Source organism: Idiotropiscis lumnitzeri, chromosome 15 (genome assembly GCF_059441095.1).
Source record: "Idiotropiscis lumnitzeri isolate Australia: NSW breed Sydney's pygmy pipehorse chromosome 15, RoL_Ilum_1.0, whole genome shotgun sequence".
In the NCBI taxonomy this organism is placed as follows: Eukaryota; Metazoa; Chordata; class Actinopteri; order Syngnathiformes; family Syngnathidae; genus Idiotropiscis; species Idiotropiscis lumnitzeri.
Genome location: NC_142405.1, coordinates 8,475,020 through 8,502,927, shown reverse-complemented (window position 1 = coordinate 8,502,927; position 27,908 = coordinate 8,475,020). Strand labels below are relative to the sequence as shown.

Sequence of the window (27,908 nt, the reverse complement as noted above, 5' to 3'; positions counted from 1 at the left end):
TTACGAATTCATTGTTTATTTAGAGCCAAACAAATTGAGTAAAAGCGTTAAGAAAACATTTTCACCATCACCAAAAAGCATCCTATCTCCCACTAAAAAAGTAAAACTAGAAATTCAGATGAATAAAACACAAGCATTTGCTACTCAAGGGGAACGCAACAGCTTCTACGAAGAATAGTCAAAAACGACAGCCACAGTCCATATTATATTTGTAAAGAAGGATCAAATTGTTACAAAGCACAACACAGACTAATAAAGATGCACACAAGAAGAAATATTTCATGTCGATTGTGGCCCTCGAAATGAATTCAGCTTTGAGTTCTCGTCTCAGCAGTTTCACTTGTGGTGACTCGGTGCTTCAGCTTGACACACAAGTGCACCAAGAACCAATCCGACGAGCAAATCGATCCGAATAATCTTTTATTTGGTCAAGTCTGATGACGGTTTGATCAATCAAAGTACAGTTTGATTCTCTTTTCCTTTCTCATTTCAGTCTTCAAAAGAATCCTGAGGAACCTTCATTCTTTTCATTCTGGCCCAACTGGCCCACAGGCCATCAATATCACATACCCGTTGAGGCAGAGTTTCAAGAGAACGGGGGCAGCTATGCAAACAAGCAATTGATGAGCTTCGGGGGGGCGGGGGCCCCCCCACCCCGGTGAAGTCCCAGCCGCAGCGTGACGCGGTGTGCTTCCGAGGGAAACGGCTCACTTCCCTGCTTCACCCTGAACTCAGGCGGAGGTTGACGAGCTCAACGGGACGCAGTGATGTTTGGGGTACAACTCGATAGTGGGCTGCAAAGGTGAGAGGTGGGGGAGGTATCTCGCAGGTGAGGTCGAGGAGACGTTTGCCCTCCGTCCCGCCCCTCCCCCGATCCGGCGCAGCTTTGCCTCATCGGGCCCCAGGAAATGAGGTGGGGCGGCAGACCCACTAAGCGTTGCGTTGGCCCGATCGCCCATGTTTGCGGAGTGTGGTGGCAGCGGTGCTACGGGGTGGCTAGCCCCCGGTATGGGTGCCCAGGAGGTTGGGAGGGCGGGCTAAGCTTCCGCTTCCCATTTCCTCCTCGCAGTGTGGCCTGGTGCTGCTGTTCCGACACCCGAGACCCGCTGGACTCCAGAGGATCTCCAAGCTTCACTGGACCAAAGACGTGAATGACGCTGGTGCCGTATTCACACCCAGGCGGTCCAGCCCTCGTAGAGCTGGGCTAGGTTGTCCATGTTTGTGGCGTCCTTGATGACAAGGTCCACCTGTAAGCAAACAGTTTCATTTGGACTTCTTGCCGTATAAAAAAAAAAAAAAAACTCAGAATTTAGATCACCACACTTTCCGTGCAGCAAAGTGAACACCAAAATTCACGCGTCGGAAATTCACATACATTCCATTATGCACTCAGAACTCATCGATTCTGCACGTTTGTGCAGCGGACAAAGGACAAAGCAATAAAATTACTGCTTCAGAGGCCGCAAATGTTCTCATTTATTCTTTGGGGACTTTTGGGTACTGAATCCATTGAAACTGTATTTTATTTATTCATTTATTTTTAAATCAACAAAAAGGTGAATCTGCAAGTGCCGAACTATAAGTTGAGGAAAAAATGTTTGCACAGTCCCCCAATTTTTTTTGGACCACCCAAGAGTGTGGGCGTGGGATGCCAGTTGCCCTTCCCTGTGATTGAGGATAAATTACGGAGTCCCATGAGTGGGGACAAAACGACAGCATTGTAAGTGGGAAGTATAGTAAACTGCAATCGCAGATAGAGCAAAAGAGCATAGACAGTAAATGCTGTTTTATTAACAACCGTCTGATTGCAAGAAGATACAGTGCATTTTTAAACCTAACCTGTTCAGTGACACTCATCCTCCGGTTCGGATCGATGTCTCTGCCTTCCAGCTTGGCTTTCACTCTCTTCCACACACTGACAGCATAGGAGTTCCTCTCCTGGACAGCTGTAAGCAAAGTAGGGGGTTAATTGCAGGAAGATCCTCTGAAGTAGTTGTTGCTACTTCTTTGACAGTAAGTGGGACTGTACTGCCCAAGCAAGGTTGTTAAAGTTAAAAATGAAGGCAAACGAAGTAAATGTAGATTTTTTCCCCCCCCTGCATTACTATACGACTGTATGGAAGAAGAAATGGCGAACAGTCATTTGGGAGTTGTAGTTCTTACTGTGTCTTTATTCTCCGGCAAGAATGACAAATATTAGTGTCGCACTGATGATCTCAGGTAGGAGTTGAGACTGTCACTATGAGCTCAAGGCAGGACACGCCCCACGGCAAAAGGATTAGCGGCTGCATTTATGCAGGATTCTGGTGTGATTCGTGATGACGCTCCAATGAACAGTATTGCCGTCGACCTGACTTATGCTGCCCTCCGGTGGCCAAGGCATGCATATCAAAAGGTGCAGATTTCAAATGATGCAGTCACAAAAACTTTGTTTTTAATTCCATTTAATTAATGAGGGATGTATTTTTAAGTTCGACAAAACTCAGTAATTCTTCAAGGACATAGTTTTATGTTTTTGTCATTGGAGTAGGTAGACAAGGGTCTGTTACTTCCACTTTGGGAATAGCTAGCACTGAATGAGTTCAAAGATATATTACAACATTTTTGCTGCTTTTGATGGAGGCTGGAACGTATAAATGGCAAAGATGTTTTGAATTATGAGCATGGTCACGAAACTAAAAGTATCCCAAGGCCCCACTGCACATTCATATTACTCCTTAATGCCAAACAAAAAGGAAATAAATATTTTTGCCTCGGTATGACCAATATCTTGTGAGAGTAGAGTGGTTATACCTTTTCCTGTTTTGGGATCTCGCACAGCTCTTTTGGGACTGGGATTGAGGCCTTTGCTGTTCATCAGTGTGCTGGGTGGGGTATCCGTGGGGGTTCCCAGATTTCGTGGCAGGGCCTTCCGTGCATTCTGGGACATGGATTCTGGTTGGGTCTTCAACCCACTGCAACGAACAGCTTAAGCACAAAAGATATTCTGGTTTTAGTCTAGATAAAGCGATCATGGCTCCATCACAATATTAGGACTGAATAAACCCCCAAAAAACAATAAATACATAAATAAAAAGAATGGCTGTGTATTGTGCGAATTGCTGAAAGTCATACCGGCTGCAAAGCTCGTCTGTGCTGTTGACACAGGGCTGGCACAGTCATTTTCTCTGTCTGTCACTAGTGGGGAGGCAAAGCCCACCAGGCCGTTATATACACTGTAGGAAAGAAAAGGCAGAGAGTTAACACCTGATTGATACCATGAAATTCTTGCACATGAGACTGGGACAACCTCTGACTCTGGGACTGGAGCTCCTTCACAGTGGCGGGGATCTCTTCAAGCAATTCAAGTTGCTCCTGATTACGCGGCTGTCCGCTGGCCTGAATGACGGTGAATAAGACCACCTGGATGTTGTCCTGCCAAGCCTTGTACTCCATCAAAAAATGACGCACACTGCCCTCATATGTCACCTCTTCGCCATCGGCCAATGCTGCTTCCTCATCCTGGACGCAGTACAGACAGATAATTCAGTAGAACTTTAAGTTCTTAACAACAACCAAAGGTAAACCAGCCACAATACCTTCGCCATGGCTCTGAGGAGGTGCTTGACATCAGCCAGTTGACGGTTGTGGTTCGACAAAATGGTTTTAATGGAGTCAACCAGGAGTTGCTGTGTTTCAGCACAGGACTCCAGCTGCTGCTCCCGCTGCTCCTGCGTCCTCTGCTCCGTACCAAGCTCCTCTTCTAGATGTCTCTGGGCACAACTGAGCCAATCGGGGCTGCCGATTGGTAGGTCCAGCACTGGACTCTGTAGTGATTTAAAAGAAGATCAATATTGTGTATATATATATATATATATTTATATTTATTTATTAATATCAGGTAGAAATGGCGACGTAAGAGGTTGTGGAGGTGTTCCAGCCTTCCAGCAAAGGTCGGGCTATAGCATTATATTATATGCACATAAGATTAAATCGGCAAAACTTGGGCCAATAATGATTATACTTAAAAGTGCAAAATATTGGCTATATCAAAACATGTCAGTTCTCAAACCCACCAGCCTCTGCAAAAGTTCGAGCTCCAGTGTCGACACCGTGCTACTAAACTGGGCGGCATAAGAACACGTCTGCTGGCAGCGCTTCAACAACTCAAACAAGGCTGCATCCATGTTAAGGGCCTCAGCGGACCGGGTCCGAAGGCCTTCGAAGTTCAGGATAGTGGAACACAAGAAAGTGACCTACAAGGCAATGAATATTTCAAATGAGTCATTCATCAAACACCACAGTTTTATGATCAGGTTTTGTCAATTGTGGCACCTGGCTTGCACGCTGGTTTTCTCTGGCCACCGTGGCACGTCTCTCCCTGATGGTCATCTCAAAGTCCTGAAGAACTGGGGCCAGCGTTGGGTTTGCACCACCAGCCCATTTAAGGCGCTGCTCGATGCTAGCCTCCAGTGACGAAAGCTTCTCCTGAATTGAGTAGAGATCAAAAAAACAAAAAATATTTTCTGTTCATCACAGCTAAATGTGTCATTTTCTGAAGAATGTTGATATAAAAACAATGCTTTTTTTATTGTTCATGTCTGAATTGAAGGTAATGGGCCTATTGGAGAAACATGTCAGCATGGAACAAAGAAATATGTCATGACACACACCTGAATTGCGACAATGCCTCCTTCATCCTGACTCAGTTTATAGAGCTTCTTCTTCATGTTGCTGAGAATGACGGCGCGAGGGGGAATGTTGACACTGAGTGTTTGATTATTGGGACCCAGGATGTCCTCATGCTGCCACTGGAGGAAAGACACAAAGACAAATGGTTTGAAAAGTCATGCTTCCTCATTTCTGCAAGGCAAAAAAGTTGATGGCGTCCTAAGCAACTTTACTCTTTACAAGCAATGAGATTGCTGCAGTACCTGAAACATGGCAACATGAAGCTGAATCCTCTGCAGGCTTGCCTTTGCTGCATCCAGGTTGCCATCCAACCTTCGCAACAGGTCCCACTTTTTCCAGGCGGTGTCGTAAGAGGCAGCCAGCACTGTGGCTCTGTTTAGCAGCAGTTGCGAAACACGACCAGATGCCAGGCTCTGCTCGGCTGCCTTCTTACAAAGTTCGTCCAGAGACACCTTCCAGAACAAAAAGATTCTTACAAGACTATTGACCGCAAATGCAGCATGCAAAATTGTGCGCAAAAAGAGTGTACCTTGCTTTCTGCACCAAAATCGTTAGCCTCAACCTGGGCAACGACATCCAGCCCAAGAGCAGACATGGTGCTGCAGAGGGCCAACCCAAGAGCTTGGCTGGGCAGACCCATGAGCATTTGCCAAACAAATTCAGCTGTAAAGGCCTTGATGGGGCGCGTCATTTGTTCCTCGTTGATTATTGCCCCAGTCGAGCCAGTAACATTAGGCTGCCGGTAAAACGGTTTTCCTAAACTGACGGGTCCATTGGAGGTCAAGAGCTCATCAGGAGGGGGCCCTTGATATGCAGGTTTCCCAATTGAAAAAGAAAAAAAACAAAAAGAAACAAAACAGTCATGAGAGGATCAGTCAGTGGCTGGATCTTTAAGACAATGCAAATTCTTTTACCAGATAAGAAATCTCACCAGATAGAGTCTGAGCAAAGCAGGAGCACGTTCTGAAGAAATCTCTGATTGTTTGTAGTCTCTTAAGGAAGAAAACCTCTTCCATCAGTTCCCGCTGAGCCAGGCTGTCAAAGAAGTGCAGCTGTGCAGCGCGTGCTTCCCTCAGAACATCCACCTTCCTCCACGCCGACGGAACTTCCAGTGAACTCAGCTGAGGATAAGCATTGACACAGCATGAGAATTTTTTTTTGTTTTGCCGTCTAAGTGCCTTTTTATGGTCTTCATTAATAATTTGTTTACCTTTTCAGTGAGCTGTCCAAAGGCAGCCTCTAACTGAGTGAACATTCCATCAAAGGCTACCAGGAGCATTTGACCTGCAGACATCTTTGGTGAGTCCTGAACAGTCCCATCCATGCAGCGCGGCTGGATGAGCTCAGAGTACTGGGCACGCAACATCCTAAATGTATGAACACAAAGATCGTTTGCAATCTTACCCAATGTTGTGTCAAATCAAATTCATAAATAACCACAGCTCACCTTGTGATGTCCAGACATTGACGGTGCCCATCATGGTCTAACCCAGTGGTGGCCAACAGATTGTCAACCAATCCCTGCAAGCCGAGACCATCAGAACTCTGCTCCACGAGCTGCTCCAATTCTGCCAGCATGGACTCCAGAGTGGGCTCTCCTTTAACCATACAGCGAAGAGCCTCGGGAAAGATGATCTGACGGAAGTTGGTGTTCAGTTCCTGCAGTAAAAAAGGGTAAGTAGTAGTGTCTTCAAGAAGCATATTGCAATTCGGTCGAAGACAAATGACACAAAGCGATCAGCAACAAATTAAGAAGGTAACACAGGTTAGTATGCAGGCAACATGTAACAATCAGTAACAGCATTACCTGCAAGCAGGTATAGACGGAATTGGCCAGATAAATGGCCTGAATGGTGGCGGAGGGTGATGGGAGCTCCAAATCATTAGGCAGGAGGGGACAGCGCTGCAACAGAGTTGCCAAGGCGCTGACATTTCCAATCATGCTGCAGAGCTCTTCTAAGAACCACGCGCCATCCCGGGACATCAGATCGACCAGCTGCTCTCCTGCACTGGCTGCTGCACTCTCCATCACCAGATTGCGCCTAAATAATGACATTTTATGACTTCCATTTTATTTGCTAAGCTACACACTTAAGACCTTCTACTTTGCACTGATTTGTTCCGTATGTATTAACTATTTGAACCTGCAGAGTGAGCACAGAGCAGAGGTGATGATCCCAGCTAGGCTGAGTGAGCCCGACTCTCCATTTTCCCGCAGGAAGACCCCGATACAGTGCTCAATTTCTTTCAGCTGCTCCTCACATGCCGCTGCAGTTGTGCCTTCAGCTTTCAGTCGCTCAGCTTGATGCAGCACACGCTCATTGGTGTCAGCCACTTGGCGCTGCAGGGCCAACTCCACATTGGATATGAACTGGCAGGAGGCGGCATTGGACTGAGGGGTAAAGAGCACCTCATATCTGTGCAGGGGGGAAAAAAACGGATGTTAAGACAAGATTTGTAGCAACAAGGTTATGTTGAGTAGTAGTTCTTGAAGGGATAAATGTTTTCATGACTGTGCTCCACTTACTGTCTGTAGATATGCTGACAGTGCTCAACGGTCATGACTCTCAGCATTTCCTCCAACCAGGCCTTCCACTGGTGAGTGCGATGGCGCAACACGTTGGTTCGTGGGTAGAGCAAAGCGACTGTTGCATAGCTGTGCAGCTGCTCCAAGCAAATGCGAAGTGCCCCACGCCGCTGCTGGAGCAAGGAGCTCATCTCTGCCTCCAAGGTCTCACACTGGCTGATCAGATGGGCTTGGCCTGCATTCTGCAAGAAGGCTGTAGCTGGCACATAGCTGGGAGGACCTGGGGAGGATCGTAATTAAAAAAAAAATATTAACGAATAATATTTGGAAAACTAGTACAAGGGTGATTTGTATACACGTTTAATTTCCTTTCAAAGTGGGAAAAAAAATTCAAAATCTCGGCATGGGCCACTGTGTGGGATTTGAATTTTCTCCCTTTTTTGGCTTCTATTCTACAGCTTCCTCTAACATTCCAAAAATGTGCATGGAAATTGACCAGTACTGAGTTTATCCCACTTTTCAACCAAAAGTCATCTTGGATAGGCTCCCGTTTACCCGTGACCGTGAACAGGATACATGGTAGAAAAATCAATACATGGACAATAAATATGATTATCTTAACCTAGATCGATGGGGGTACTGATGTCCTGCAGCAGAGCAGCCAGCTGAGTTGTCTCCAGGTTAGTAAACGCCGCCTGGTATTGGGAAATCCATTGATCCAGGTCTGCCAGCTTACTCTGAATGGCCTCTTGCACGGTCCTTTGCCGTGATTGGAACTGGGTGTGTTCAGAGTACCTGCGAAAAAGGAGAGAGGGTTTGCAGTTGTGGCATTACAAATCAGAATCGGTGGCGTGTCAAAAGAGTATCTCATTCATACCTTTGCTCCAGAGTGACAATTCGATGCTCTGTATGGTTCTCTGCTCCGTCCAGGAAGGCCACCTCCTCCTGCAACTTGGCCTGGAGTTTCTCTCCCTGGCAGAGCAGATCTTGGAGGACCAAGTATTCTTCGACAGCTTCTTCCACTTGTGGCAGGACAGCCAGCATTTCATCACGATTTTTAAACCAGTTGACCTTAGAAAGTGCAAATAATCAAATCATGTAACTTTTTTTTTTTTGTAAAACAATCACGCGTCTAACCAATCTTACAAGCTTTGTATTTCTAGAATATGATTTGGGCCTTACCTTAATCTCAGCCACTCTGGAGGAGTAGAGCGAACGTGTGATTTCTCTCTCCATCTCCCTCTTACTCTGTTTGCTGTCAGCCTGTTGGCCGCCTCCTCCATAAACTGCACCAGCAAAGCCCACCTCCCCCCCAGCAGTCCAATCCACCAGGGGATCATAGACAAAGGCCTCCAGCAGAGTCAGGAGGGTCTCCCTGCCTCGGCGCATCATCTGAATAACCTAAAAGAGGAAGCGTGACATTGCCATGTTCATTATAAACAACACTCAGCTCACAGGGGAAAGAGCATCTGTTTAACGATGCAAGACAACATTGCAACCGCCATGCTACAAGGTATACAATATATCTTGGATACCATACATGCCGATCAAATGAGCAAACATTTACTTCTTTGAAGATGTAACATTTACCTGTTCACAAGAAAGCCTGAAGATGCCCTCCACCCCAGTCACTCCCAGTGCACTCTCAATATTGTGTGTCATCCTGAAAGGAACCTTCTCTGGGACTCTTAGACTCTTTCCTAGAGCATGGAAAACAATGGCGTTGAAAAGTTATTCAACCAGGAAAATACAAAAGTAACTTCCCAATTTCTCTAATTGCAAAATGCTAAATCTAAAGAACTGAAACGACTCTATGTCTTTACCTTTTTCAAAACACACATTGTAATCAATGTGTACAACTTCCCCAGTGGTCATGTCAATGAGCACATTGTCAAGGTGTCTGTCACCGAGGCCAATTATGTATCCCACCATTGACATGACAGCAGTGGATCTGGCGTAAGACTAGAAAATAGAAGAAAATGAATAACTAGGACAAAAATTCACATTCGTTGACTCATGCTAAACTAAAAAAAACTGTCAACATTGTTTACCTGCGTGACCCTCCACCATTCACTGGGTGTGGTACATGAACACCACAACTCCTTGGCCAGTAAATTGGAAGGCGTCGCCTCCATCAATTCTTTCAGCACCTCCTTCATCACACTGAGGGGCCAATCTCGCCGTGTGACGTCCAGACTGAGCCCAACTGCTTTCAGGGCAGGACCAATGTGACTGTAATATAGCTCACTTGGGCGTGGTACAAGAGGCACAGGCTGCTGCTGGAATGAGTCTTGGGCCTGGGTCAAGAAAATAGAACATTGCATTCCATTATGCAAGTAGACATTACAAATGTTGATGCTGCTTGTTGCAGTCATAAAATAATTCCATAGCATACAATACTCGTAAAATATTGTGGTATGTTACCTTCTGAGCCTGCAGCACAGCCTCCCTCTGCTGCCAACGCTTGTAGAGGCCAAAGAGGGGTGTGGCTCCATCCACCCACTGGATCAGTCCTGATCGTGTTCCGAGGGGCGTGACAGAATAATGGCGCGCATGGAAACGTGGCTGCTCTTGTTGGTTGATTTTGGTGAACATTGTGTTTACGATGGACAAAAACTGCATGATGCGCTCATCCAAATGTAAATCCTCCAGACCTGAGAGACAGGACAATATCACATTAGAACAAATGAACACAAGAAATCACAAGTCTTTAAGATATCCATTTTAGAATAGAGTAAAATCTGAATTGAATATTTAGCATTTTAAAAAGATAATGAAGAAGACTGCTTGTTGACTCACTAAAGTAATTCAACCCCATCTTCAGCTTTAACCAAAGGCCTCAAAAGCTGTCTGTGAAAACCTAAGTTGCCTGGATGTAATTTCGCAATTAATTAGGTATGAGTTTGTAATATTTAATTTCTTACACCGGCCCGGGAACCTTTCTGATGCACCTTGTATATGCAGCTATGATGCATGTACAATCAAATTAGGAACAAAATAGACAGTCGGTATTAAAATTGTCTTTACCTTTGAAAAGATATGGGTAGTTGCGACCATCAGAGCCCTGGAAGAACAGCTTCTTTGGCTTTGTCTTGGTGGGGAGAATGGTTATGGATTTGCCAATGCTCTGAATGGTGACTGTGTCTGAAGCGGACACCTCGCCGGGCAGGGCCATCTCTGTCGCAGTCATCGATGCCAAGTGTGGGCTGATCTCATCCAAATGGAGAAGATAGCTGGCTCGCTTCTGAGCACGCTGCTGCAGGCTTAACATAATCTAACACAAAGGTAACTTGAATTAATTGTCTCACTTGACGAATCATGTTATAATAATAGTAAAATGTACAAGCTTGAACAACGATGCACTTAAATTATAAACATTTAGGAAAAAATATTATCGCCAAACGCACCTGTTTGAATGGGAGCCAGCTGCTGGCTGGGTTGGCCGGGTTGTGGGGATTCCTCAGTCGCTCAAGGGCAGAATTGATAGCATCACCATATGTTTGTTGGAACCAGGTCTCATGTGGTGTCTCTGCTGGGGCCGACGTGATGCTGCAGACATGCTCCAGGGCGAAAACCACAGGCCTCATCAAAGCAGAGTGCTTCTCGCGCATTATTGCTATCTTCTCATCCCTGAAGTTCAATGGAGGGAAAAAGATAAATTATGCTTACCGTCATTTTGCCTTAGAGAACAGAGACAATAAATTAAATGGTGATGTTGCAAAGGAGCTAAACTTTTGAGAGAGGAGCGCACAGCTCACCTTCGGAGTGTGTTATTATTCTGGACCCTCTTGACCTCGTCCTCCAGCTGCTGGATCCTACGCAGGACATGCATGTGCTGCTGCTGCAACACGCCCAGCCACAACTCATCCCAGAGTAACGTCACCCTGCGGAGCTCACCGACTAACTGCTGGACCTGTTCGGGACACACTGGTTAGGACCTGATTGAGAAATGATGATACTACTTGAATCAAGTTGTGAAGCTCATTACCTGAAGCACCATGGTAGGGTTTGCTAAGGACAGCTTTTCCACTATCTTGCTGTAACAATCCTGCATCATGGCTTGGTCTTGACTGGTGCAGAATGTAGCCAGTTCTTCTGGAGTTTCGCCTTTGTCACCACCTTCTGGCTGCTCTTCCTCCTCCTCCCCACCAAGGGCCTCTCCTTGGATGCTCCCCAAAAATGTGGGCAGAGCTGATGGCAGTTTACTCCCTGGCATAAGAAGATTCACTGCTTTTAATCAAACTATTGTGGACAATGTTTCATTTTTTATAAAATAACTGAGGCATGACCAATAAACAGAAACATTAAGCCCTGCCTGAATTCTGAGCCTCCCCTCCAAGGGAGAGTGATCCCACAATGGCAGGGTAAAGGATGAGATGTGGGGAGTCCTGGGCCACTCGGCAGAGCAAACTGCATATACTTTGTCGTATGTATGCTTCTGGATGATTGAGACGTGAAAAGAGCTGTGGCGTGATACCTGAGAAAGAGACAGACATGATCAGAATATTAAGAACATTTGTAGATTTTTCTATATGTAACATTTAAATCAATGAGTCAAGAAAAAAGAAATTCCAGATTGAACATAAAATCAATTCAGTTTGACATACCCCTCCAAGGTGCTGTCGGGGTGGAGGCTAAACCGAGCTCAAGCCCCTCTCTCAGTTCCCCAGCATGCTTGACCAACAGACGGAGGAGACGAAGGGTTGCCATGACGATCATGTCATCATTACTCTGTTTGGTGTTATGACAGGACAGCAGAAGTTTGGGGTCGTCCTCATCAATAGGGAGCTAAAAAACACAGAAATTCGGGATGAAGACATTCATAAAAGGCTGCATACGCCTGTGGGCAGGTGGCAAGTTAATAATTGTTCGTCTTCATTCTACCTAATGTACAAAATGACACCATAAATATCAGAGGTGGGCATTCCATCAGACTGACGGAATAGTAAGATCTGGATGTTGTCCCGGTGCAAGAGCGCAGAAAATGCCCCGAAATCTTACCTGGCCTGCATTGAGCTTCAAGAACGTGAAATAAGCCTGGCAAGAGATTCGGTAGAGGCCAAATATTCGGTCCACCACACGTCTCCAAACCCGAATTAAACCATCTGCAACAGGTTGGCCTGCGTCTGCCAGCCATGGGCAAGACACAGTTAGCTGGCGCCATATCACATCCACCATGTCATCCTCGTCATCTTCCTGCTGGAGTGCCATATCCTCATCCTAAAGCAAAATAAATCCAAAGAATTCAAACCATGTAAATTTGTTTCTAATGAGCATGTGCTTTTGTGACCAACTAACAAAGTTTGAATTATGGACAACAATCCAATACAAATTATGTGCTTTGTTAAATGTGTTAAACTGAACACAACCTGTCACGGTTAAGTTATGAGGATTAATAGGTTAGGCAGTACCTGTATGCCAGTAGGTCGACACATGGCTTGACCGAGAATGCTAAAAATGGTTTCCTTGTCTTCTTCACTTGTCGTCGCAGGTAGGAGCTCCTCAATATCCTTCTTTTCCCCAGAAAGAAGAGGCAATCCCTCACCTTGGCTAGAGGGAAATATATTTATTTATGTGATATTGGTCTAGGAATAATAATAATTAAAGTACAGCCCAGTGGAATAACATTTTTAAAAACTAAAATATAAAATCACCATTAAAATCAATGTCAATTTAATAAACCTAACCCAAAAATGTTCTTGGGTTCACTAACCTGGCATTGTCAACGACCTTCCTACCCCAGCGGTATGCCCAGCTGGCCAATGCTGCCCAGGATTTTGCCACCTCGGGGGCGAGGCTGGTGGAGAGCTGGTAGAGTTGGCCAAGCACAAAGTCTGGCTCCCCAACACCGACACTCACTACACAAGAATTTTTTTTGGTTTTGGTCAATGATCTCATTCTCTCGGTCAGCATTAAGCAAGTTGTAATTGCATTTTTCTTTTATTTGAATACAAAATGAGCAAAAAATGTGGTGTCACTGAGTAATGTGGTAACAATTTTTACTAAGCTTACTATGGAATTTATATATAATGTGACAAGAATGTGAAGAATTATAAATATTTATATTAAATGAAAGACTTTTATCATAAATATGATCATGATTCCTTAATTATTTTATGTCATCAGAGAAGTCCTTGAAGGCCTTGAACGCCCACCACTGCATACAACTGTCTTCAAAATTACCTGAGGTCTCGGTGGTGATGTGTGGAATGCTCTGGTCGACGAGTGGAAGCTCCAGCAGAGCAGAAATGTTCTGACACAACGGTGACATGTTGCTCACAGCATTGGATGAATTTACAGCACCTGACATCTTTACAACCTGGAGCAAAACAGCACAATGCATACTTCCCGTCAAAACAAGTAAAGCGTGCACACTGGTGATTTCCACACAATCAAATCATACCACCAACTGAGGACCAATGACAAAATGCGTACCTGTTTAAGCTGAGGTATCATGTCCTTCCAGTCAGCCAACAGCCATTTGCAGAGGGTGAGCAGCGAGCGACAGGCAGCACCTTCATTCTTCCCCACATAGCAATGTGAAAGAGCAGCCCTGCTCAGCATTTCCATGGCTGTAATGGACTGGCCTGTAAAGTGTTCACTTTGGTTATGCTGAAGGGGCTTACCAAACATTTCAAACAATAATTGTATTGCTCTTTATATATGTTGTGGATCTGTCAATGTCAAGCAACGCCGAGTACATAAAATACACAAATCCATATTTAGTTTATGTTGAAATGACTTCTATCCTCACCCGAAGTCCTCACTACTTTGGCTTTTTCGATCTGCAGTTCTGGCCCCCACTTCTCTCCCAGCGTGCCTTCCACAGTGAGGCGCCGGAAGGCCTTTATCAGTTCGTCGCCCTGCTCCTCATCTTGGGTTCCATCACAACACTGACTGAGCAGGCGGGATGCCAGGGCAACGTTGCCTTTTTTCCGGGCAAACTTTACAGTTGTCAAACAAAGCTCCATGAGGTGGGCATCGGTGGTGGGAGAAGAACCTGGAACAGGAAGAAGAAAAAAAGGCATACTGTATGTTTCTTGAAGTTATCTATTGGACTGAGTGGGTCATTGCCAGAGTGGGCTCAACACTTCATAAATATGGCAGACAAGCTGACAAGACAGCTGTAGAAATACAGGAAACATAATGTCATTTTTTTCCCAACGCACAGCATGTGTGATTGCCTTAAACAAGATATAAAATGCAGTTGCCGAAATTTGAATTCAATTTTTCATATAGCTTCTGAATTAAAAATTGCAGTTGACATGGAGGTTAGCCGAGCCTCAGCTAAATGTGCAAATTGAGAAGATTTTGTGGTTAAAAAATGCTGACTGTATTACCTCTGAGTTTGTTGATGAGTTGTCTCTGAAACATGGTGTATCTGAGGGCTTGAAGGAAGGGCTGGACATCTTGTTGCTTACACGAACTCAGTGCCTCGCTGTTCAAAGGAACCACGGAGTCCTGCAGAGAATACAAACAACACACACTAATTATACTTCAAAACTTTATTATGCCAACAGGACTGATACTTGCATTTGGTCAGAGACATAATTCTTTAATCAGAAGGTGAGCACTTCAACCTGTCCAGCAAAAATACGAGGGTTCATGAAGGCGTAATCAAAGAGTGGTGTACAAACCTCTTGTCCTGAAAGTGTGCTCTCTAGAGTGGCAGTGCAGTGGAGCTGCAAAGTGGGAAGGGTGGGCAAGGCGTCAGAGAGGGACAGGGTTGACAGTCGAAGAGGACCCAGACAGATCCGTCCAGTTTGTTTCAGGCAGCGCACCATTGTACTGCAAAAAAAAAAAATAAATGCAAGAATCATGAGATACATTCGTAAAAACCAAATATAGTTGTTCTGATTTGAGCAAGAAATATGTTTGAACAATCAGAAGCTAATTGAGCAATGAGCATTTCTGTTTCTTGGAAAATACTCACTCTTGATTGGCTGGGGCCCTCTGCTCTGGTGGCTGATTGGCTTTCGCTAGGGCACTAACAGCGGTACGCAGGAGCTGTACCTCAATGGCTCTCTGAAGTTCTGTTGGATCAGGACTCAGAGAGGGCAGAAGCTTCTTCAGATCTACAATAGAAAGACACACACAACCTTAAACAGAATTCTTAAGAATAAAATTTGATGCACAGTCCCACTATAAGCATTAAAAAACACAAAGTCACAACTTTAAAATTACTACTTGTGTTTGCCTGAATTAAAAAAAAAAGAATTATAAGAATTAGGCCTAGACTTGCCCATCTTGTCCTTGCTACTGGAAACAGTGCTGAAGTCTTCTCCAGGCAAAAGTTCCAGTTGAGCACCACATTCTGTCAAATCTCCATCCTCAAAGCGGCTCAGGGCCTGAATGTAGTTGAAATCAGCCCTTAGGTTGATGCTGACTAGATTGGGGGAGTTCTGTTTCAGAGCATGGACAGTGGCCTGCCATTCCTTGACTGAAGGCCAATCGCAAAGTGCCACATAGCACTGACATGCTTTGTTGGCCACGAGGTTGACCACCTCAGGAGAGCAATCATTGGACTTGAGCAACACGGTTTTCCGGCTATCACCTTTTCAAAGGAAATGCAGAAAAAAAAGCACATTACTCTATGCATATCACAGTCTTCACAGCAAAGTAGAACATAACATGACGCAACATGTTAAAGAGAATCAAACTGGATACGGTTGGAATTAAAATTCATATTTGATAAGTTACCATTGCTTGCATGTTTGGGGCTATTGGTACCACTGGAGAGTTTGAGCAGATAACAATCAGAGCTTTTGATGCTGCAGTCCATCCCTGAAACTGCAGACAGCTGATCTTGGTAGTCGAGCGCTGCTTTCTCAAACCTAAACGCAGGCACAAACAAGAAAACATGTCACAATGGCTAAATATCATTGTTTTGTTTTTTTTATTAGTTAATAAAAAGCACTGGCTTGTTTCTCACATTTTTAGATGACTTACCGTCCCTCTGCTTGTAGAGCAACTGAGGACAACCAGCTGAGACTCTTGCCAGTGTTAGAGAGGCTCCAGGCAGCAAGTCCTTGGATGGCATCAGGACAACACAGCTCACAAAGCGCTTCTGCTAATAATGTTAGGGGAACCTCTAATTCTGGACCCTGAAGCAAACAAAACAGAAATTGAAATCCTCATTGACAGTTAGGGTTGGGCCATATGACCCATTAAAAAATAAATAAATAAATAATTCACTCATATGATATTTTCCGATTATCTGAACTCCATTATCACAATCTAGTATTTAACAGTACAATCAAAGCAAAACAAAGCCCAACTGACAATGTCCTCAACCAAACCTGGGTGCTGCTGTTCTTAATCTCAGCAAGAAGGTCAAAGCCGTGACGGATGGTCACTGCCGGTTGGCCAGACAGGAGACCGACTCTCATCAGTGAAAGGCGGATCCTTGTCAGCCAGTCCTGGCAAGTTTGACGGTTGGTGTAGAAGAATGTCCTGATACCCTGTGTAAAAAAAGCGACATTTTCATTATTCAAATAATTCAAATCTAAATTGGGTGTTAATGTTATGCATGCTCAACACTTCAACTGGATAATTATTTTAAGCGAGCTGTGTAAATATTATCAGTCTACCTTTGGTGGGGCAGTGAGAGCATTAGCACAGCCCTCATATGCGTTATACATGAGCTTCTCCAGGTTCTCAAGATACTGAAGCAGTAGAGTAATCCGGAGCTGGTTTGAATGGTGACCATCCCCGTCACTTCCGGCGGCAGCCCATGCTCCAACATCCTGTTCTGGATTCAGGCTATGGGCAGCTAGACTGCGGATCATACCTGAAATAGATATTCAGTGGGAAATAAGCAAAAGTCATAAAGTCTGTTATAACACAAATTTCAAGTAATTTGCAATGTCTTCTCATTACTACTAAAATTAATCAGTTGTGTACTAATTGAAAAACAAACGAGCTTCAGTGTCACCTTCAATGGTCTGGAAGGTGTCTTGAGCTCGCCCAAGTGGAGTTCGCAGTTTGGACAATACAGTAAATTGCGCAGCTTCCCACACTGCCCACTGCCACAGCACCACTTCAGTTTTTAACAGAGCCCTGGGCACGACACCAGGACGCGTGCCATCAGCACCACCTCGACCATCCCGTTTCTCGAGGCGCTGGCAGCTGTAATAAAGTCTTTCCAGCCACGGATCCTTGCTGTGGACAAGAATGGCAAACGTAGAACGCCTAAGCACATTGACACGCACATATAGTACGCCCTAAAACATTTAACAGCAGGTTTGGGTAATAGACTAACAAAACAATGGGAGTAAACAAAATTACTTATCTTCATTTTAATTTCTACTCTAGTGCAATGACGAATTATATATAATTAATTAATAAAGCAAACAGGATATACCCTCCACGGTGCAGGACTCCATATAAGATGAAGCTGATGAGGTCACTGAAGTCCTGAGGATGCAAGGTGCTGCTTGGTGCTCGGCTCATGTGGTGACGGATGGCCAATGAGATTTGTGTCATCTCTGGGTGACTGTGGTTACTAATCAGCAAAATATATGTGAAGTAAATGAGTATATACAGCACAGTAGAATCCAAGATCATTGTTCCAGTGTGTGAAAAGACAGGAAAACTCAAATTAAAAATCATTTAAAGCAAAAGAAAATATTTGTGGTTATAATGGGGCATTTTTTTGCATGATTTTTAGCAGGACAAGTGCATCTTACATTTACAAAAACTAACAAGCATCAGGGATAAAACAAATGAAAAATCCTCCTGGGGCCTGTTTTACCTTAAAGAAACATCCAGAGGTATTGTCCGAAGCAGTTTGGCATAGGCCTGCCTCACCCTCACTGCTGAGTGGACCAGCTGGACCCTGCACACATCCGCACACCTAAAACACACAACGTTCTTAATTCAGCAGAACAGACGGATAAAATTGGGCATGCAGCGGATTCTCAGAACTTTTCTGGACAAGCAGTCACGGAAAGTCATCAGGTCAACAATCGAACAAGAAATTACAACCGATAAGATATAGAAAGTGGATCAGCAATTTATTTTGTTTTTCTGGTTTTTTTTGCATTCATGTGGTGTGTCATCAAAATGGTAATTACAATAACAGAATTAAAAAGGATACATATAATCAAAAGCAGCATCAGGCAGTTAAGGGTTTCATAAATTTTGTTAGCAACTACAGTTACTTGTATAACTTCTTATTGCAATTAAAAAGCTCGAACAGATTGTACTGAAGATACAAATCTCTGTATTTCACGTTCCTGCTCAAAATCTTTACTCTGCTCCAAGGCACCTCATGATGTGTACACAAATGGGGCATTTACCTCTGCAAAAGCTCCACAGATAAAGATGAAGAGAGGACAAGTAGGCTGATGGAGGTCTGAAGGCAGATATTCTGATCTTCATTCAGGGCTGTTGAGTGAAACCAAAAAGAAAATATTACTCGTTTTATTCACTGTCAACAATCTGTGAAAAAAAAAAAAAAAAAAATATTGGAACTATTGCGCTTACCGTTGGACAGCAAGCCACGGCAAAACTTGTTGAAGGAAGGCAACGAAAAGAGAGGGCTGTAGGTGTCTGACTTCTTCATCAACAGTGAGATCTCATGAGCCCATGTCAGCAGCAGTCTCCTGATACAGAAACACACAAAGTTCGGAAATTTTCATATTGCTGTACCCACTTTTGCCGATATTACATAGCTTATGGTGACATAACACTCAGCAGGGTGAATAATGCCGGCTACGGTGCTTGTTTAAAGAAAAAAAGGGAAAACCTGGCTTCAGGGTAGAGATGCTCCTTCACCAGCAGCCCTCCCAAAAGGTTGAGCAGAGTGCTGAAATGTTTCTTGGTGGCTGTTGTCACAGTGCTGATGACGGCACCATCAAACAGGGAGGGAGAAGATGAAGACAAGCTGGAGGAGATGAAATGATCGTGTCTAATGGAGAAAGATGCAGAGAAGATACGGCGTCAGTTAAGATCAAACTTTATAAAGTGTATGGGGTAACAATTTCATAAGAAACAGCTTCACTCTATTTTCATCAACCACAGGCCGAGAGTTCATTTTGGTTCAACAAAATGTGAAAAGTTACACAGCCTAACTTTTCACACTTGTATCGTCTTTTAAGTGTGCCTTATGGTACACTGTTAAACTGGTATGATGTTAATTAATTACATAGTTGCAGCCATCATCATACCAACCTAGTTACACCGCAGGGAAATCTGATTAGGGATTAATGTTCGTAACCATACAAAGTGGAATTTAAGTGGCCTGTCTACTCAAGGGTGGATACAAATGTGGCAAAGCCCAACAGTTTATAGATTACCTGGTGCAGTGGGAATAGAGAGTGTAAAGCACTGCATACTGGACGGCAGGGTAGTAGACTGCTAGCTCAGAGTGCACCAGCATCAGCGTGTGACTCAGGAGGGCAAAGACGGTAGGCGATAAAGCCCACATCTAAACAAAACAAAATAATATAAGATGAAGCAAAAAGCAGTCGGTTCTCAGTTCAACAACAACACAGGGGGATGAAAAGAAGTTAGTCAAAATTTGGGATTCTTCATCAAGCTTTCAAACGAGCAGAAAATATCTTTCGGAAATGCAACTTTGCCTGTCATCACAAGCCCGTAGTCACAAACCTCATTGATAGCATTAAATCATTAATAAAATGTGTATCTTACCCCAATGAGGGAGTTCTTGGTGTTCCCAATGGTGGTGAGAGTGCTGAGATTGAAAATGAGAATGAAGTGTGCTTCCTCCGGGTTTAGGGTCACTGATGCGAAAGCAGAGTGCTGGATGCTCAGGCAGGGGCTATCGGGTGGTTGGAGCCCACTCGTCAGCTCCAGGGTAGCCAGAATACTGGACAGGGCACATGCCATCTCTCCCAAGACCAATTTATAAGCTGCCTCCAGAGTTGGAATGTTTTTCAGACTCAGGAGTGCCTGGTACACTCCATGTACAGCGGACACCACCTGTGATGTGCACATACGTGAATGGAAACATGATCCTTGATCAAGACAGCTCCCATCAGACAACAAATGTAAACTACTTTGCCATATGTAAGATTTTAAAGTGAAACTAGTTCTTTTATGGCAAGACTCATTTAAAAATAACATACTTGTTTTTGTGATGTAGGTTGCAATCCACAAAAAAAAAAAACAACGGGCCACCGTTGAAAAAAAAAGTAATAAAAAAATAAATAAAATCCTGGCACGTCTTATCAAAACAACTCCCATTCTGTCCTGCTTTCTTTCAGAATGACTACCGTACCGCTCCCATTTTGAAGGTCAACTACATTAAAAAAAAAGATATCTACATAAATGTTTTCCCCCGTATCTACCTTACCATGTAGAAATCAGTTATTGCATCCCATTATCTAAAAATATGAAATAAAAAAAACTACAATAATGGTCTGTCAAAGGACAGCACAATGAACAACAGTTTTAATTACATTAGACAAACCTCTTTCTCTCGATGGTAACGCAGTTCCAACAGCTGAGAGTCCGGTGCCAACAATTTCTCCACAAAGGACGCAGGCAGCTTCGTGTTGATCTGTTCCACAATCTAAAACATTTTTTGTTTAAATATTAATGACAATACAACTCTTAATAAAATTCATAATATTTCTGAATGGGCTGTCACTGGATGCTCGCTTTCTTTGCTGCTTAAATTGCTAATAAAAATTAAGACACCGCAGTTTTGACAAAGGCAGTTTGTACATTCATATGTTATTTTATAATGCACTACTGGGTTTACAGTACTATTGTAAAGCTTTTTTCCTTTTACTTGAACAGGGATTTATTTTGTTGTAATTTTTTTTTACCAAAATAATAAATTGTCGAAATAAATATCAATTTCTAATCTAATTTTTCAGGTTAGTAACGGGAGGAAATGTGCTCAAAAGCCCATCGCTAATTCAAGATGACAGTACCAGAGTGAGAAGGCTGAGTACTGCCAGATTGTAGTCCAAACCACAAGCACGGCAGCAGTCCAATTGGTCCAAGCCATAAGCTAAGACTGTCTCCATTAGTTGTCCACAGGGCTCCATGCTGGCCAGCAACACACCCACACACTCATTCCCAGCAGTTAGAACAGCCTCAGAGAACTGGACTTGCTTGGCTGTGGTCACACACGCCAGGACCCGGTTAAGAATCTGAAAAAAGCAACAACAACCAAAAAAAAAAAAAAAATTAGAGGCTTGATACTGTGTACGACCGTTGACGGCTAAAGACGTCAAAGATCCTTTTTTTTTCACTCACATCAGTGACATAAACTTCAGTGATGGGTGGTCCTCTAATGGGGCTGAAAAGCTCTCCGATGCTGCGAACTACTGTACTGAACACCCTCAAAAGAGCTGCCAGCTTTGGTAGCGACACCGCGGGAGGCGGGATGACTTCGTCCAGTACCTCGCCTGACACGACGTGGCTCAGATCCTAAAAACAAAACCAAGTCAGTTTGACCAATACTTTCTTACAAACAAACAGAAGCAAGAAGACACGCAGGCACGCTTCACCTCTGCATATGCTTCCATGTCTTCCAAGAACTGTCCCAGAAGAGTGGTGGAAAAAGTCAAATCTGCCACCCAGAATTGCTCTAGACTCTGAAGCCAGGCTTTAAATGAGAAAAGGTGGAAAAATAAATATTATATTCATATAATGTATATCACATTTTATGCATAGTCCAAATACAGTGGCACATTGTTTAAGGTATGCTTTAACTTTTTTAGTTATGTGTCGTCATTTGGTCCGTTTGTTTGCTTCTGCGTTACGAACCAACACTTATTACAAGCAGTTACCCTTAAGTAGTAGAACTGCAACATAATGTGTTTTTATTTATCCAATTTCGGATTTATTTCTATTTAATTATTTCATCATTAATTAATCTATTTTTTATACAGAATTAAATTATTTTTGTATTGCACTGGAGCGGGGAGCTCTCTAATCTCGTTGCACACTGAGTACAATGACAAAGAGCATTCTGATTCTGATTCTTTGGCACTGAATCTTTCTAGACACTATATATACAAATATAATATACAAATCAAAAAAATAGATAAATAAACAAAAGTTACTAGCAAATTGAAATGAAGCAGAGGTTTTTTGGGCCCTTCAAATGATAGCTTTTGCCATTTGAAAATTGCACTCTACTACACTTGCGATGTCAATTTGAATTCAATTTATTGGTCAACCGTATTACAAAGTATTTATATGAAACTTGATTGGGTACAGGTAAAGTATATTCTTTAAGAACATGAAAACTCTCTTAAAAAAAATAATAGTCACCCACCTGACACCTGCTGAGTGAGGGAGTGCTTCTGAGTGTGGTCAATGTGCCAGCCCACCAAGATATCCACTGTGTCCTATTGGAAATCACCACCACCACACAAGGATGCAGAGATGGAGGCAAGGGTCACAATGTTAGCATAACGGTCATGCTTTAGCATATTATGAGATCTAATTAAGTAGATCTCGCCGGCTGCAAAAACATTTTACCAGCCCTCTTACCCTGAAATTGGTGCTGAAGACATGTGGGTAGCAGCGAGCCACTTGAAGAATACACTTCACACTTTGGCAAAGCAGCTCTGGAGTGTCCACATTTTCCAAGATGGACTGGAGATTGCTCATCACCAGCTTTGACACACAAAACGGACAGTAACTATCAGCTAGAAAAATATCCTGCTTCCCCCCCCCCCCCCCTCACAAAATAAAGACAACAGAGTTCCCGATGTGATGTGCATTTGGTTACCTGCATGACTTGAGTGAAGGTCTTTCTCTCCCCCGCGGCCTCCAAAGCCCGCTGCGTTGCTAGCAGGTACAACAGCTTCACCTCGTCACGACTACTTGAAGTAAACTTGAGGAAGAGCCACTTGAAGATACGCTCCGCCTCGTAGCTGAGCACAGTGCAGAGCAGACCCAAGCAGGCTGCCGCATCCTGACGCAACTCCCAGAGTAGCTTACTACTAAAATCAACCACAACACAGAGAAGCTGGCTTCAGAATTCTTTGTTTAAAAAAAAATAAATAAAAATGTGGACGCAATTACTCCAACACTGTCAGTAAAACAGCAGTTGGTGTTTGCATATATTTAAATATTGGAGGTGAACGGTTAGACAAGCACATCGTATCCCACGGGACAAAACAAAATGAAAACACTCTTATCTGTTATGCATATAATCATCTTACCTCTCATTCAAAATATCATTCAAGGTGCTGAGGATGGTGTCCAACTGTTTGACCAAGTTCTGTAACAAAAAATGTATACGTACACATTTACCCAGTTAACATGTCCAACCTTTTTTTTTTTTTCAAAGCTTAGGGTGACTTGATTACTGACCACTTTGTTCTCACTGTGACTGATGAATTCCTTCAACTGCTTGAGGGTGGTCAACCTTCGATCACGATCATCCTCCCTTGAGACTCGGCGCAGGAGGTTGGCCAACCGAGACTCATCTGAGTGAGCCATCCCTCTGTCTGCAAAAGCACATTGTTGTTAAACACCATTAAAATGCTTTGAGGGAAATACAAGAATTGTTGTTTTTGTCCAAATTAGAGCAGCCTTCATGAGTTGAATCAGGACAGATACCATCAAATAGCGTACATATCTCAGTGAGCCTCACCCTGCGATTTCCTCATGTCCTTAGAAGCTAAAGCACGGTTTCCATGCTGAAAAGAGTTTAAATCCGCCGTCACGTCATTTGGCCTCAACTCTTGCCCCAGCGACTTCCAACCAAAAGTAGCATCACAGACACCTTGATCAGCTTCATATCCACCTGTGGGACGTAAAATACGCTTACAGTACAATTCAAATAAACTAAAAAGTGCAGCTTTTCTTTTCCCTCTGTCATATCTCTAACCGAGATGTTCTATGACAAATAGAGCCAAATATTTATCTTTTCAAGTCAGGAGGAAGAAATAATTAGTTTGAGCAGAAAGTGCAGCGGCCTCACCCTCTTCATGAAGTGCATCTGCAGCAGCATAGGCATTGCTGGGCACCACAGGCTGCTCAGCCGAGCTGGAGGGCAACGTGTCGGGAAATGCTGCTGAACCAAACTCTGTGGACCTCACTCCGTCCTCGATGAATGACACACTGTCAACTCTGGAGAATGGGACAAATGCATGCAAAAAAAAAAGGCATAGCTCCTGAGTTAAATAAATAAACAAATAAGTAAATTTGTCACACTCAAGGTCATTTTAAGTCAGTCACTCCATTTGGCATGTGTGCGTTATTTTCTCGAATGCTTGTACATCAATTCTACCTGTAATCGATTAGCAAATTAATCAAGAAGAAATGTAATTTACCAATTAATTGCTTAAATACTTGTTTTAATTTAAAATTGTCCAAATCTTCACAACTTTAGCCTCTCAACAGGAAATATTCTCCACTATCCGTAGTACGCCAAAAAAAGCAGACCTCTGTGTTGAATCAAAATAAAACATTTTCCTTCTGGAGAACAATAATCAGCATTTTTGCCTATTTTCCAACATGTTACATGGAACGGCAACCAAATAACTCCCCCGCCCTCTCCACACCAACATCCAAATGGAGCGATCATGAAAGTGTGGTCTATGAAAAGCTAACATTGATAGAACGATAATTTAACCATATTCCTCGACTGGCCCTCCCAGATTAAAGTGAGGACTCAAAGATTGCATGGCTGGGGGAGACGGCATTTAATCATGAAGCCACTGAGAGACAAGTGTAAATTTAGTGGTGTGGCGCATGACATCGCCATACACAAATACTCCTCACTACCACAGCGTAGCCAAACATTATTATTATGATATTGTCAGCAATGACAAACTGGTTCCCGTTGGCACTTGGGGTAGCTCAGCTGATCATGTCATGAGTGGAGATCGGAGAAAGCCTGTGTGTATTTTTCTTAGTGATCATCATTAAAAAAAATCAATAAATAAAAATATTAGGTTGGCTTTGTTAGGTTTTATTAGTTTTAGTTTTTTCAAAAACATTTAGATTTAGTTTGGCGGACAATGTTTGCCCACTCTTTGAAAAAAATACTCCAAAACTGGCAGATTGTGAGTCTATCTCTTGTGCACAGCCCACTTCAGATGACCCCATAGATGTCGGGCCGGATTCAGGTCTGGACTGTAGTTGGGCCAAAAAACTATAGATCTTGTTCTGGTGAAGGCATTCTTTTGTTGATTTGGACGTCATGCTAAAGGCTGACGTTCCATCTTCAACTCCACATTTTAAGCAGAGGCTGAAGGTTTCGGGCTAACACCGACTGGTATTCGGAATTGTTTATAATTTCATCCATCTTGACAAGGGTTGTTGCCCTATTTTTGCATGGTATGGATTATTAATTTTAATTATGAATTTGACATTTTCTTGGCTTTATATGTTGTTCAAACCTTTTTTATGGAAAGATTTAACCTGACGCACAAAAATAATGTGCATACTGCGTTGAAAAGATCAATGATGACTGATCAATTTAAGTGGATAAAACTAAAAAAATATATATTGAATATGAAGTATTGCAAGGTATAAAGCAAGATTTGTTGATTTCATCCTTTTTATTTATGAAATTCATACTGGCCCTGTCAGGCCAGTGTAAGTGAACTTCGGGTGGCCCAACATAGTTTGGTATTGGCACCGGGCCACAGTTAAATGTAGAACTTTACTGACTAAGACTACAGTTTCAGTGCAAGAAAAACAGTCCCAAAGTGTGATGCTGCCACCACCACACTTCACTCGCAGTATGGAGATTGCATCCGATGTGTAGGCTTTATTTGTGTTTACATCACTGCTGTTACCATATTTTGTCTACCTGATAACTGTGTTCTGTGGCATATTAAATGCCTTGGAAATATTTTTTATTTATTATTTTTGGGATATATATATATATATATATATATATACACCATTATTTGAATGGGTTTGAAGACTTGATACTTACAAGGCCAATGACAAAGTGATGCCAGATGACAACAGGTTGTTCCTGATAAGCAGTGATAAAAGGTGAAATAAGAGCAGCGCAAACATGGGCAAAGTACGGCCCGCGGGCTGCATTCAGTTAGTCTGACTGGCCATCAACACTTTTATGTATATCTTTAAGTCAAACCAGAATGTAATGTACAAGGTGATTTTATTTTACAAGTGGTAATTTTACTTTGATTCTTCAAAATAAAAACATGCGAGCAAGCACAAAAACTTTATCATCTGTTTTTTTTTTTTTTTCAATTATATGCACATTAGACTACAGACATGTCATTTTGGGAAGGTTGATTAAATAGATATGTAGAGTTAATATCTGTAGATAAGTAATTTTAAAGACTGCTCGTGAATTTTATTTTAATAATTATTCCCCATACCAACAACAGATACAATATTAACACAGCTCACATAAATAATTTAAAAAAAAACTGAATTTAATGCTTGAAATTAATACATAAAATAAGCATAGACCACAATTGCTTCGCAAATTACATTTTTTAAAAGTTCATGGTTTGCAAATAGGAGTTGATGCATTTGGGTATGATATTCAGCAACATTTTAGTTTATTTTAATAACGGTAGTTCCGATTCACATTGCGATTGATGACACCCAGTTTTACACTGTAGTGCGTTTGACGTGTATGTAAAACAATCACATGTGTAAATTAAGAGGAATTTAATATCGTTACAAATTGGAAAGCTGTCCCGATATAAGCGCTTGCAAACGGCACCGTGAGAACGTCAACCAGTGGTGCCCTCACTCATGACTGCTGTTCCCACATGGTCATAGTTCAAAATGCAGAGGAGACACCTCGTGCTCATGAGCCGAACATGATCATCATTGTGGATACAAATCAAATATTAAGCCGAAAACTAGAATGGATGAAACGAAAGTAGATGCTTTCGCGAGGACGCATTTGTCAAGTGCAATCTGCCGCGAAAATGTCAATCTATTACGGCCTCCCAAATTAAGCCTCGTTGAATCCACGGGTGGTTTTCAGGCCCACCAGCCACTTTTATGTGCCTTCGAGCGAACAATATTCAATCTAATGTGAAAGTGTATCTGCTTATTAGAAAGGTATAAAGGCGTGGAGTGTAAATCAACGCACCCAGCAGAAGCTGAGCGCCAGCAGCAAACAAAGGCATTTCTGTCAGAAATCTGGAAACGTTAGCGCGCACTTCGCGATCACATGTCCAAGCACAACTGTCATCAATTCGCAGGTGTTGGCCACATTTCGAAGGAATGTTTGCTGGGAATCCCATGCTAACGTTAGCGTCAGATCACCAAAAATCAACCCTGGATGCAATGCTCACACACCGCCTAAAATTAGAGAAGTGACGGGGCTAGTGACCACGTAATGTTTGACAAGGCCACGTATAGGTGTTTTATTTAATGCCTAGGAGGCAAAATACAAGTTCTTTTCCATACAGTGACTACTTGACGAGGACATTGAGCATAGGCCCCGAAACACACAGCGTTAGATTTCCATCGGTCGTCCCCGAAACAGAGCACCAACCTGGGCTGCCAGTCATTCCGGTGTGGCTGCAGTTTGTGGGCACCGCTGAGCCGAGACCTCGAGGCTTTCCGGCTCATTACCTTCTGGGGAGGTGCATGGCCCGCTTGCAGCGGTAACGTTAACTGATTACCTCAGGCTTGTGTTTCGCTTTCTGATAATGTCAAGTATCGCAAATCGGTGGCAACTCGTTGTTACAGTTAGCTTGAGGTTGTGTTTGGTTAGCCTTCTTCGTGCTGGAAGAAGCAGCCGACTCTGGCTTAGTTTCTGTTA

The 27,908-nt window shown here is 43.1% G+C and overlaps 1 protein-coding gene across 2 annotated transcripts; it reads right to left on the bottom strand.

Annotated features, from left to right (window-relative positions):
* Positions 1-27,856, bottom strand: smg1 (SMG1 nonsense mediated mRNA decay associated PI3K related kinase). Of its 2 annotated transcripts, none has more exons than XM_088316965.1 (64): positions 27,639-27,856; positions 24,117-24,265; positions 23,787-23,939; positions 23,504-23,640; positions 23,353-23,411; positions 22,917-23,130; positions 22,676-22,801; positions 22,458-22,530; positions 21,685-21,782; positions 21,431-21,604; positions 21,103-21,324; positions 20,634-20,735; positions 19,853-20,143; positions 19,498-19,628; positions 18,948-19,109; positions 18,686-18,804; positions 18,499-18,586; positions 17,952-18,053; positions 17,562-17,702; positions 17,133-17,359; positions 16,789-16,988; positions 16,498-16,659; positions 16,148-16,302; positions 15,899-16,032; positions 15,441-15,752; positions 15,132-15,273; positions 14,836-14,986; positions 14,539-14,659; positions 13,953-14,198; positions 13,634-13,785; positions 13,382-13,517; positions 12,912-13,056; positions 12,610-12,748; positions 12,200-12,418; positions 11,806-11,986; positions 11,514-11,675; positions 11,187-11,407; positions 10,957-11,111; positions 10,606-10,828; positions 10,226-10,472; positions 9,623-9,852; positions 9,250-9,495; positions 9,022-9,160; positions 8,789-8,898; positions 8,381-8,599; positions 8,076-8,269; positions 7,821-7,993; positions 7,199-7,478; positions 6,816-7,088; positions 6,479-6,713; positions 6,119-6,330; positions 5,882-6,038; positions 5,603-5,792; positions 5,201-5,475; positions 4,914-5,123; positions 4,653-4,790; positions 4,315-4,467; positions 4,056-4,235; positions 3,579-3,806; positions 3,290-3,501; positions 3,115-3,215; positions 2,794-2,967; positions 1,840-1,946; positions 1-1,247 (listed from the first exon to the last, which is right to left on the bottom strand). In XM_088316965.1, the coding sequence occupies exons 1-64, from the start codon at positions 27,713-27,715 to the stop codon at positions 1,170-1,172; spliced, it is 10,962 nt and encodes a 3,653-aa protein (XP_088173091.1). In that variant the 5' UTR covers positions 27,716-27,856; the 3' UTR covers positions 1-1,169. The 2 variants fall into 2 exon arrangements, with proteins under 2 accessions (XP_088173091.1, XP_088173092.1); XM_088316966.1 differs by having other exon boundaries at positions 22,917-23,127.
* Between the last annotated feature and the right edge of the window lie 52 nt (positions 27,857-27,908).

Coding starts and splice junctions, on each gene's coding strand:
- smg1 (XM_088316965.1), bottom strand. CDS start 27,715: ATGAGCCGGAAAGCCTCGAGGTCTCGGCTCAGCGGTGCCCACAAACTG. Junction 24,266..27,638: donor CGGAATGACTGGCAGCCCAG/GTTGGTGCTCTG, acceptor CCCATTCTCCAG/AGTTGACAGTGTGTCATTCA. Junction 11,408..11,513: donor AGGGGAGGCTCAGAATTCAG/GCAGGGCTTAAT, acceptor TTCTTATGCCAG/GGAGTAAACTGCCATCAGCT.